The sequence below is a fragment of the Cynara cardunculus genome, assembly GCF_001531365.2.
Source record: "Cynara cardunculus var. scolymus isolate 2C chromosome LG 4, CcrdV1, whole genome shotgun sequence".
In the NCBI taxonomy this organism is placed as follows: Eukaryota; Viridiplantae; Streptophyta; class Magnoliopsida; order Asterales; family Asteraceae; genus Cynara; species Cynara cardunculus.
Genome location: NC_037531.1, coordinates 11768491 through 11781529, shown reverse-complemented (window position 1 = coordinate 11781529; position 13039 = coordinate 11768491). Strand labels below are relative to the sequence as shown.

Here is a 13039-nt window from a genome sequence, read left to right as displayed (position 1 = left end):
GGGTTGGTCCAAACCGCCCAAAAAAAAGTCTAAACCGCAAACCGACCAGACCGCCCGGTTTCGGCTATTTTTCAAACCAGACCGGACCGCCAGACCGCTCAAACCGCCAAAAACGGTCCGGTTTGACTTGGTTCGACCGGTTTGARCGGTCCGGCGGTTTTTTTGAACACCCCTATTTTTAATGAACTCCAAAAATTAATTAGCCCAATAAAGTACTTGGGCTTTTGGCCCCAACAATGTGGGCCTTCTTCATCTCATTATTTGGAATTTGGATAGTGGATTCTGGAGTCTGTTTAACCGCCATAGTTCTCATCGATCGCAGGAGAGAAAGGAACTAGGGTTTTTCTGCACCTAAGCAAGGTAATTCATTCGTAGTCATCTTCAGATCGATTTAAATTTCGAATGTTTGTAGAATTTTTGGTTCTAGTTCGTGTTTTGATTTGAATAGATATGAAAATTGCCACAAAAAAAACACTCGTGTATTATTGAATTAGACACTTTGAAGTGCTTTTGGTTGAACTGAATATAAGATTTGGCATATAAATCATGAATCTGTTGGATGATTGAACTGTTCTGGCACAGAAAAAAAGAAGCTCGATTTCGATTTTCTTACTTGCATCGACCAAAAAAAGGATTGTTCAATTAGACATTTTGATAGGGGTTTTGGTTGATTTGAACATGTATGATATGGTAGTATACTGATAAATTTGCTGGATGATTGAACTATTGGACTGAGAAAGTATTGCAACTTCTTTTGTTCAAATAGAGCTAAACTTGGATTTTCATACATGTAAAATGTTAAATTGGTACGGATTTTTTTGCCAAGTAACATCGGATGTATCTGGTTTTCATGTTTAATGTAGTTTTTGATTTTTTCCCTAAATTGTAGGTTCATTTGGTTTGGCTATAAAATTAAATACATGATTGTTGGAGTTGTTTCTTTGAAGTAATAAAGAGAAATATAAAATCGGTATAAAGGAATAGATAGTTAAAAGCTATATTAGATGGATGTTGAGAAATCGATTATTCTTGTCAATGTTAAAATATGGCTTTTCTTTTGGACTATAGGGTATACAAGTTCTTTTAAGAAGCATATAATATTTATATACAACAAATACTCACTCACACTTCTCATCTTTGATGATATTTGAATTCTTAGCCCTTGACCGCTAGGGTAGGGAGATTGGGCTCTACCAGTAATACAGGCACCGTTGGCCCAAATTGGTGGGTATACAAGTTCTAGGTAAGCATAAAGTGTCGGCATACACAATTACTTATGCCAAGGACAAGGGGTCGTATATGGAATTTTGTTAGGGGAACACTTGAGAAACTAATGAATAATGATAAAATGATCATTGAATCCTCATGATTAAATATGGTTTAACTGTTACCTTTTAGACCGATTAGACAAACGAATTTTGGTTAGATCCAAAAGTCTGAACTGCCCTACTGGAAGCATTGGCTGAAGATATAGAGAGATTGCTCAAATGGGTTCGTTCTCAAGATCACATATGGGCAAACCTAGTTCATCTGTAACTGCTACCTAGTCGAGTAAAGGATCGGTGTTTAGATGCTTAACTCATTTAGGTTGGTTTTCAAGATCATCTATAAATCTAGTTCTTCTGCAACCAAATTTTAGTTGGCCTTCCATTGTTGGTGTCAGAAGAAGAATCGATTTTTCAACATCTACCCGATATAGCTTTTAACTATCAATTCCTTTATACCAATTTCCTGTTTCTCTTTATCACAAGTTTCATGCTTTCATAAATCCAAGGAGGAATAAAAATCCCCTTGTGGCCACGGAGATTCAAATGCGGTGACTCCGGGCTATTTGCAAAGCAGGTGGTCGCCCCGGGATTAGTCGGCTCGCATAGCGGGTTGGATATCCAGGTTAAAAAAAAAGTTTCATGCTTTCAAATAAACAACAGTCACGATCATGTATTCATTTTATAGCCAAACCAAATGAATCTACTTTTTAAGGGGGAAAAATCAATCAAAAACGGCATTAAACTTGAAAACAAGCAACATTTGATGTTAATTCGCAACAAAATCCATACCAATTTAACATTTTACAAGTATGAAAATCCAGGTTTAGCTCTGTTAAAAAAAAAAAAGAACCCTCCAACAAATTCATGATTATACTACTAAATATACATGTTCAAAGGACTAGCTCCCATCACATATGTAAAGCTTTTGTTTTCTTATATGCTGTTTGTTTTACTACTCTTTCTTGTCCTCAAGGCTTCATCATTATGGTCAGCACAGGAGAGCTTTTAGCAATTTCCCAGTCTTCCTTTTTGCTTCCTCAATATCATCCCCGAGTTCGAACCCAAAGGCAGAATTGTCTTTCTTGCTATAAAGTTGGCACCACAGATTCAACCATCATTACAAACCCGTTGCTATATCGTCCAGTTGACATCAAACAGCAGTCTAGAAACCGGTTCTCCAGTGTGATAAGATTCAATATCAATGTGGTTCCTGAAAAAGTTCCAACTGCATTTTCTGTTGACTTTGTAGAAGGAACCGAAGTCCCACTCGACAGTACTGGTGGCGGTGGTGACGTTGGTGGCACTGGTGGTGGAGGAGGTGATAACAATTGGGGCGGCAGTGGTGGTGGAGACGGTGAAGGAGCATCAGACGATAGTGAAAAAGAACCCAAAAAGATGGCAATGTCGATGTCTCAAAAGTTAACACTCGGTTATGCTGCCTTAGTCGGTTTTGGTGGACTAATGGGTTACTTGAAGAGCGGCAGCCAGAAATCCCTGATCTCTGGCGGCATATCGGCCGCATTACTATACTACGTTTACACACAACTTCCGGTGAACCCTGTATACGCTTCTTGTATTGGACTTGGTTTATCTGCTGCTCTTTTGGGAGTCATGGGTACACGGTTTAAGAAGTCCGGTAAGGTTTTTCCGGCCGGTGTGGTGTCCGTTGTCTCTCTGATAATGACCGGTGGGTACCTACATGGTGTCATGCGCAGTTTCCATTGATGGTACTCGATCAAATCTGTAAGTTCCTAGACTCGAGACTTTTAGTTTTTTCGTACGTTATAACTTCGTTTATGTGTGTTAGAGTTTATTTGAATAAATAGTTGAATAATGTGGATATTATGGAGTTCTTGTGTTGGAATGTGAAGCAGTTTTGTTGTTTATTATGGTCATTTCACCATAGGTATGCTTACATAAAATTGATAAAAGGATGTCACAACTAGATTTGTTGATATTACAAATAGGTAAATTTGGCTTGGTTCTTCGCATGGTATTTCTTGGTATCAAGGGCTGGTTTTTAGACCTGGGTCTTGGTTATATGGGTTTTGGTCCAAACCCATTTGGACCGGACCAGGTCTTGTTCTTAGGCTATGTTTAGCAAATGAATTGATAACTGATAAGTAAGTTGTTAGTCCAAAAACTAGCTGTTAGCGGAAAAACTAGCCGCCCGCGAGGTGATAAACTAGTGACATTTGGTAAAAGAATAAATGATAAGCAAGATAACAATGTAAAATGATCGGAGGGTGTGTTTGGTACGTGGATGGAACTGGGACAGGACTAGACGGTTGAGAATTGTGGAAGGCTTTAGGTTTTAATTTGATATGTGCAGTTTAGTAATTTACTTATCTAACCCTATCTTTCCGATTTTCGTTCCACCTATTTTGTTCAGCTTTATTTTGTCATGTTATTATTTTTGTCATGTTCAATGTACCAACACATACTGGGACATGTTGAAAAGTTATTCCATCCTCAAATATAAGTAACATAAGCTGGGATGTTGACCTCATAGATATATATGGTTTAGATGATTAGAGAAGCAATGTGCAAGCGTTGACCTAAGCGCATATTCCCATAAATACCGATCAATTCAACACCTACTCTCTAACCTACCTCGTTTTCTTTCTTCACTCTCTCTCTCTCTCTCTCTCTAAAACACACATTGCTAGATCACTCTCTCTCTAAAACACACATTGTTAGATACCCTCTTCACAAGGTATGTTCTCTCTCTCTCTCTGTATCTATATGAATGGAGGATATGTTAAAAGTTGGTCAACTTGTGAGAAGTGTGAGAAAGGACAGATCGCATGTGATTATAGAGTAAAATCACATGTGATGCAACACGTTCAAGAGCACGCGGATGACTTGGTCAACATGACAAAGGTCATGAGAAAAGTCGTTCGTGCTATGTTTGGTCAACATGACATGTTTGTATTACATGTGATCACATGTAACTTGGGGTTTTTTACGAGTTGATTGTCTTCTCGTTTGAACTTCAATTTCATTAATAACCCCACATAGGGACGAAAATGTGATTTACTTTTAAAAGAATGTCACTAGTTTTTATCATAATCATTACTCCAATAAATTAAAAGCGGCTAATTCGTAAAATAAGACTAACGGCCATTAACCTCTGTTTCCTTGCATTACACTTTTGAAGACCCTGTACGTGAATCGCTATCTCAATGATAACAAATGTCTAGTTGACCAAGTACAATGAGTCAATGACCGCATTTTTGTTATTTTATCATGTGTCTATATAAAATTAGGTGTTGATCGAAGACGAGGATCAGGGTTTGACCAGAAAATAATCTGGGGACGGGATGTTAATCTCCGTACCTGTCGGGGACCGGGGATTACTAAATCCGCCCCGTCCCCGCTTGTTGCCGTGCCTAGCAATTATAGTCCTCATATAATAGGTACATTTAAATTTTGGACTACAAAATAGTACATGCTCTTTGGTTTGGTGGAACGTTTTTGAGAGATCTGGATTTTGTTGAAGAATTTGGAGTCTTTGGTGTGTTTGGTTTTGTGAGATTTGAAATGGAATTGAATTTCATTTTATATATGGTTTATGAAAATAATTAAGTTGGTTTTTTTATTAATTAATTGTTACACAACAAGTGTTCTTAACATATTTTAAAACATTTGTTACAAATAAATTCTATGAAAATATCAAGGGTATATTACTTATGCTTTTCTCAAAGAAAATATATGAAAAAGATACAGAATTTGTTGCCAATTTAATACCAACATATTGCAATTCCAGTTCTTTTTTGAGATTTTATTCCAATTCCTACCAACCAAACGCGTAGTAACATTCCATTTGAATTATTTCATATTCAAATTTTTCATTGATGAATTTCAATTCCATCAAATTCCAGTTTATGAACCAAACACCCTTTTAATGAAACTAAAGAGTTTCAAAAGCTCGTTTTCTAGTAAGGAGGGGATAACTGGATTGATGGTAGATATTAGATTATCAAATTGATATTTTACATAATAAAAAGAGGAACCATTTGCTATCAAGTAAAGAAATCATAAGATGCAATATAACAAACAGCCGGTTGGCATAATATTAATGAACGATCAGACAATTTTATAGACGGTTTAAATTCCTTAACCTAACAAGTCTTGTGTTGTAGTTGAGCATGACATTCGAGAAGAAACCGATATGAGCTCTGATACAGATTAAGTTTGATGCATCATTCTTCTCTTAATCAGTAATTTACGAGTAAGGAAGAGTTAATTGAACAAGAATCTACGAGATTTGAAATTTTGAGTTATTTCTCTTGAGAGTAGATTGAACGACATGTTCTTACTTGATTGGCGATTCACCAATTAGCCAATTAGGAGGGATTTGGAATTCAATTTTATTCCAATCTCATGTTTGGTTTGAAAGATTGCTTAGATTTGAAATCTGGGGATTTCATTGAAATCCAAAAAAAGTGGATGTAGAAATCTCATGGCGCTTGTTCATATTTAGCAAGATTTTATAGGAGTTATGAGTAATAATGTTTTAAAATATGTTTGAAAACATTTGGTTTATAATAATCAATTAATATAAAAATAATTTAATTATTTTTATAATTTGTTTTATAAATTATTTATAAAAAATGGAATTCAATTTCATTCCAAATTCTATAAACCAAATATTTCAAATCCCTTCCAAATCCAAATTTCTCTGATTCCAAAACCTTCAATGATATCCAAATCACTTAAAAACATTCCGTTAAACCAAATGAACAGCATTTGATGCTCATTTGGTTTAATGAAATGGAGAGATTTAGAATCGAAGGGATCCAGATTTGGAATTTTTGATGTATTAGGTTTATAGGATTTGAAATAAAATTGTATTCCATTATTTATAATATATATATATATATATAATAAATAAAAATAGTTAAATTACATTTTTATTAACTGATTATTACAAAACAAATGTTTTTAACATTTTTTAAAACATTATTACATACAATATTACGAAATTTTGTGATATATCAAGCACCCCCGAAGAAATTCAAAATCTTATGTTTATGGGATTTCAAATACAGAAAATCTTTCAAACCAAATATAAAATTAAAATAAAATTCAATTTCAAATCTCTCCAAATCACGAGACATCAGGGATTTCGGTAAGAGTGTGATTTCGAATATGATAATAAGCCATGGATTTTTTTTAAATCCATGTTTTAAATTATTCAAATTTGGCCCCTATAATTTTATAACTTCTTCATAGTTTTAAGAAATAATAATTTTATGTCTAAACAATCCTTGGAGTGCATTTGGTATCCAAAATATGATAAAACCGGATAGAACAATTATTCAATATTTGATAAGACATGATTGGACATGACATGACTAGTAAAATGATCAATTTATCCTTAACGAGTTGTTTATATCTTTTATATATTTTGATTAATTTATGTAATTTATAATAAAATAAATATTTTTATGACAAAATATATCTTTATAAAGTTTTCGGTAATACAAATAAGATGACACCAAAATATGAAGCTTATTAATATCCAGTTTTTATTTCATACATGATCTATATTATTTTTTAATATTTAATAAATTACATAGATTAACCAAAATATAGAAATTCTATAAAAATAATATTTTTGAGGACAATAAAGTGAAAGTTTAAATAAGATAAAATACAATAAATAAAATTCAAAAAAATGGATAAAATGTAAAGAGCTTCAACTATTTAACACTAGTGACAACAGTAGTTGGTCACCAACACTTCCAACTTAGTGACTGCTATTTTTTTTTTGTTACCAACACTTCCTACTTCGTAACTATTATTCTTTTGGCCACTATACTTCGAACTATACTAACCTTCCAACTCAGTGACCATTATGTAGGTCACTAAACACCTATGTAGTTAATCGGGCACCATCGCACTTAGCGGTGGTACACAAAATAGCGGGCGATGTGCGTTGTAATGCTACCGATCGCAATTACCGCTAATGACCACATTTTGGACCCCCACAATAGTGGCCACAATTACTGAAATGTTTTGGACTTCTGTTTTGTGTGGGCTATTTAGACTTTTAGTTGGTCTACGAACAAAAACAACAATTAGGTCAAACTTTGGTCATTGATTCCAAATGGGTTCTTCTTTTGATTCCACACTTCCACACTCCAAAACATTGGTCGTCGATTCCAATGTCCAAAACGATTCCACAATCTTGTTCAATGCCGACTTGATTCCAAAGTCCTGTTCGATTCCTCTCGATTTTACAGTTCTTTTTGATTCCACAGTTCTATTCGATTGTGCTTTATAAACTCTATTACTATGTTGCTTGTGTAGTTTAAATTTGTTTTGCTTGATATGTATTAGAGATACAAAATATTAAATTTATGGGTTGTTTCAAATAAAAAAGCTGAATATCGTGAGAATGTGAGAAGGAAAGGTTCATATGTGAATCCATTGCGGAAAAAATTATTTGAAGATGCATATATAAACCGACTTTACAAATTATTCATATGTGTTCACACACGCTAGGGTTTTCCTTGTGGTGATGATGAATGACATTAAATAATCATGAATATACGATGGATATTTCAACTATCTTTTTGGTCAGTTTTTCAGTTAACAATTAGGGCGGCAATAGTGGTGGAGACGGCCAAAAAGATGGCAATGTCAATGTCTCAAAGGTTAACACTCGGTTTTGCCGCCTTAGTCGGTTTTGGTGGACTAATGGGTTATTTAAAGACCGGTAGCCAGAAATCTCTAATCTTTGGCGGCATATCGGCAGCATTACTATACTACGTTTACACACAACTTCCAATGAGACCTGTATACGCTTCGTGTATTGGACTTGGTTTATCAGCTGCTCTTTTGGGAGTCACGGGTTTGCGGTTTAAAAAGTCTGGCAAGCTTTTTCCGGCGGGTATGATGTTCATTGTCTCTTTGATAATGACCGAAGGATACCTACATGGTGTCATGCGTAGTCTCCATTCAAATATGTAAGTTCTTGGACTCGAGACTTTTAGTTTTTTTGGTACGTTGTAACTTCGTTTACGTGTGTTCGAGTTTATTTGAATAAATTGTTGAATAATGTGCACAATTTTATGGAGTTGTGTTGGAATGTGAAGTAGTTTTGTTGTTCATTATGGTTTTTCACTATGGGTATGCTTACATGAAATTGATACAAAATGTGGATTAATAATTTGATTTGTTGATCAAACAAATAGGTAATTTGGCTTGATTGGTCCCATTAGTATCGAGGATTGGTTTAACTCCACCTATTTTCATGGGGCGAAATTCCTTGTGTCAGTGGTTTGAATCCACTTCTAAGCGGGCCAAGGGTCCAAAGACCGGGTGTGAGCCGGATTTTTACTGATTCATATGGAGTTAGCACGATCCAGTGATCAAATTCTTGGTGCATTTTTGTCTTGCTCAATTATGTTCTGTCCCAGTCTAATATCAAACATGGGCTAACAAGTTTTTTTTTGTTTTGTTATATTTTGTCATATCCTGCATACTGAATGCACCTTGAGAAGATATGTTGAAAATCCTACATATGTAGCGCATCCCGCACATGTTAGAAAAAAATATTCTATGCCTCCATTAAATCAATTGATTCGTCATCGTAGAGAAGAAAAACGGCTCACGGACCGCACTCGAGCTTCAGATCAATGTCCCCATAAGCAAGGAGTATGCCGGAAAGATACGAAGTTGGACTAATTTGGAAAATTGGGCAATTTACCACCAATTAAAGGTGTTGCCTAAAACTTGTCTTTATTCCAAGTCATTGGGACTTAGACTTAGGATCACATGAGAGACCAACTTGTTTTTGTGACACCATTTTTTTACAGTTGAAACTTCACAATAAACACTATGAAGGTAACCTTCACAGTATTTTTGTTGTGAAGGTTCAGATTTTTTTTACCTTCACAGTGTTTTGTTATAAACTTTCAAGTGTAAAAAATTGATCTCACTAAAATAGTTTGATCTTACATGAACTCAACCCTGACTTATGTGTATCTATAGTTTTTTTTTATTAACCTGGATATCCAACCCACTATGCGAGCCGACTAATCCCAAGGCAACCACCTGCTTTGTAGATATCCCGAAGTCACCGCATTTTAACCTTCGTACCCACAAGGGGATTTTTATTCCCCTTTGAATTTGAACCTGGGACCTCCTGGTACTTTTGACCTTTAGAGTTAAGCTCAAACCAGTTTCTATCAACATTTCTAGAAAGATTACTAAAAGAAAGTTAAGTGATTATTAAAGCAAAGAAAGTATGGTAAAGTGTTGTTAGTTTGTGCACTAAAACAAAAAACAAAGTGGGAAACAACATAACAAAACATTATAATTCATCCTTTGATTGCCAAATGACCAAGAAGACACTCATGCAAGTGCTCAATTAAAGTGTTGGTATTTGTTACTATTTTCAATATCTTTCATCCCAAAATTAATTGTTAAATAACTGTTCATTTTTAAAAGTAAATGATTAATTTACGATTCTATCCTTAAAATCATTTCTAATAGATTTTTTAAAAATAAATAAAATAATGTTTTTTTGGGAATTTTTAGCAAATTTTTAACTCGAACAAATTCTTCAAGATGAAGAAAGTAAAAGAGAGTGTGTCACGTAGGGGGTGTGCAAAATCCGAATTATCTGAAATCTGAATTCAAACCCGAACCATAAATAAGGTAAAACCCAAATGCCCCGAAATCCGAAAATTCGGAAACCCAAAAACCGACTTTTTGGGGAAAATTCGGGTTCAGCTTGGGTTTGATTTTTGGCCATCTGAAAACCCGAAATATATATACATATATATTTCAAATACTATATAAATATACTTATTTATCTAATTATCTTTTGAAAATTCTAAAAGTCTTAGTTGGTCGTGTTTTTTTCTAATTTTTAAGTATACTATTGATTTATCAATTGAATTCATCGTCAACTCGAAAAGCGACCGACATCAACTCGAAAAGCGACCAACCTGAACCTGAAGCAATTTGAAATCTAGAATTTGGGGCTTGATTTTCATATCCAAAATCCGATCAGGTTTTTGATTTTCCCACCCGAACCCGTCCGACCCGCCCGATACACCCCCCCTAGTGTCAAGTTCTCCAAATTTAGAGAACTCAATAAAATAATTATGTGAAAGAGAAATTTTTTTTTGTTATATTGCCACTAATAAAAAACTTTAAAATGAGAAATAAATATTATTTTAATACATGTACTAAATGTTTTAATTATATATATATATATAGGGAAGGGTTCAAACGAGAACCCCTGTGATTTACGAGAACACAAGAACAATCCAATAACCTCATATTGTGATTAAAAATAAAATTAAAAGATTTTTAAAATTTAAATTTAAATTTAAAAAGATTCAAAAAAATTTAAAATTAAAAGGGTAATAATGGAAATGATATCAGCAAATCTTTTAAACACGATCATTATCTTTTAAACACTCATTATTATCATTAGTYTTATCATTATCTAGTAAAACGGTTACGAAATAGGTTAGGATTATACTAGGTGTGATAATCATGTGATATGGGTGTGATAATCATGTGATAGGGGTGTGATAATCACCATTATACATCACTTGGGTTATCGTTTTGGTTAATAAGTTAAAATTTTGGTATAATCATATGATAGGGGTGTGATAATCATGTGATATGAGTGTGATAGGGGTGTGATAATCACCATTATACATCACTTGGGTTAACGTTTTGGTTGATAAGTTAAAATTTTGGTGTCATCATGTGATTTGGGTGTGATAATCATGTGATAAGGGTGTGATAATCACTGTTATACATCACTTGGGTTATCGTTTTGGTTGATAAGTTCAAATTTTGGTGTAATCATATAATATGGGTGTGATAATCATATGATATGAGTGTGATACTTATGTGATAGAGGTGTGATATGAAGAAAAGATGTTAACGAGAAGAAGAAGATAACTACCAAGAGTAAAACGTGGAACGTCAAAAGATAATTATGGTTAATTAAAATAAAATAAAAATTATAAAAATTACTTAATTACATTATTGTCCTTATTAAGTTATTTATATATAATAAAAGTTAATTTATTAATTAAAAAAGTTTGAGATTATTGGGTTGTTCTCGCGTTTTCGTAAATCACAGGGGTTCTCGTTTGAACCTCCACCTATATATATAAAAGCTTAAACGAGAACATTCCTATTTTACGAGAATGCGAGAATATTTATGGATCTCAAAATTATTTAATCCATAATCAAAATTAAAAGAAAATAAACTAATTAAGAATAATTATGTGATTTCATATTTATCTGTAATTTTCATGACATCTTTATCTCTAAAATTATATACAAAAAGTTTGTTAACCGGTATCAAATAATTATCACATTATTATAACAACAAAAACACATAATGAACATAGAGAGTGATGAATCTAGACGTGATCATCGCTGGTTTTCGATTATCACAACATAAATCACATAATTATTAGATGATTCACATTATAAAAAGTCTTCAATTTATCAAATCATTGTCACATGCAAAATCAGATAATTATCATATCATTATCGACAACAGACGCATCGACATAAAAAATCTCTGAAATAATCCTCTTAATTTGACTATCTTTGCTTTTGTTACTATATTTCTTCTGGTTCATTTGTTCGCTTCGGTTCAGTGTGAGGCAACACCAAACTAGAAGAAAAATCCCATTTTAAAAAAGCCTAGAAGCTAATTGAAAACTAGTTTTTCATAAAATATAGAATCAAAACGAACCAAACATGCCAACTTCGGTTTAATTTGGCCCCAAATTGGTTTTCCGGTTTTGTTAATCCGAATAGATGTTTGCATACTTGTACTTTCTACCCGTAAACAAAAAAACGTCTTATTTTGTTTTTATCAATATAGAATGACACATTAATACTGATTGAAACATATGTTTTATATTAATTTTATGATTATGTAAAACCCAATAGTTGTGCTCATGGGTTGGGTTGATCGGGTTGAAGACATTTGAACAATCAAATCCAATGCTTACGGTTTGAAAAATCTAAACTCAATCCAATCCAAACAAAAGTGCAACCCAACCCAAACCAAAACGGAGTTGTTGATCGGGTTAGTCGGGTTGATACTTTGGTATATTAAAAAATTCTTCTAACTTTTAATATGTTATTTCTCTATCCATCATTTCTTTTTCATCATCAACCGTTTGATACAACGTATCCATATTTTTTACATATATCACATTCAATTAATTTTCTCAAGTTACATATATAGGTTCACAGTTACTGAACATATATACAATGAGTTATATAGAGATGTGAATATATTAAAAATATGTGTATAAGAAGAGCGTACGTGATAGTGTAATTGTCTAATATATATAATAATAGAAATTCAACAATCATATTAAATTTAAGAAATAAAAAGATATCGGGTTCATTAGGTTAGGTTGGGTTCAAATAATAGCAACCTAATATCAACCCAATACCTACGGTTTGAAAATTTTACAACTCGATTAGACATTAGATTGCTTCAAATTAAATTATTTCGCATTGGATTGATCAGGTTGGTCGGGATTTTAATCACCCTAATTACAAGCATAACAACCACAGAAAATTCTTCTAAAAATATTTTACTATTGTCAAAGATTCTTCTATACATTATAATTATATGGCACACAATTGTTATTTTTTATTTTATATAATAAAATAATTATAAAATTCTATTCCTTTAATAAAAGTTATCTTATAGAGATAGGGCAGAGAATGCTTTATGTTTTTAATAAATTGAGTAT

At 33.2% G+C, this 13039-nt stretch overlaps 2 protein-coding genes across 4 annotated transcripts; both read left to right on the top strand.

Annotated features, from left to right (window-relative positions):
• The first annotated feature begins 280 nt into the window (after positions 1-280).
• LOC112511495 (protein FATTY ACID EXPORT 2, chloroplastic-like) lies at positions 281-3157 on the top strand. Of its 3 annotated transcripts, none has more exons than XM_025117132.1 (2): positions 281-360; positions 2242-3157. In XM_025117132.1, the coding sequence occupies exon 2, from the start codon at positions 2253-2255 to the stop codon at positions 2991-2993; it is 741 nt and encodes a 246-aa protein (XP_024972900.1). In that variant the 5' UTR covers positions 281-360; positions 2242-2252; the 3' UTR covers positions 2994-3157. The 3 variants fall into 3 exon arrangements, with proteins under 3 accessions (XP_024972900.1, XP_024972901.1, XP_024972902.1); XM_025117133.1 differs by having other exon boundaries at positions 304-360; positions 2261-3157; XM_025117134.1 differs by having other exon boundaries at positions 316-360; positions 2266-3157.
• Positions 3158-7820: 4663 nt separating this feature from the next.
• Positions 7821-8249, top strand: LOC112510866 (protein FATTY ACID EXPORT 2, chloroplastic-like). The gene has a single exon (XM_025116214.1). The coding sequence runs from the start codon at positions 7821-7823 to the stop codon at positions 8247-8249; it is 429 nt and encodes a 142-aa protein (XP_024971982.1).
• The last annotated feature ends 4790 nt before the right edge of the window (positions 8250-13039 follow it).

Bases quoted from the DNA above. Each gene is read 5' to 3' on its own strand.
- LOC112511495 (XM_025117132.1), top strand. From the start codon at position 2,253: ATGGTCAGCACAGGAGAGCTTTTAGCAATTTCCCAGTCTTCCTTTTTG.
- LOC112510866 (XM_025116214.1), top strand. From the start codon at position 7,821: ATGAATATACGATGGATATTTCAACTATCTTTTTGGTCAGTTTTTCAG.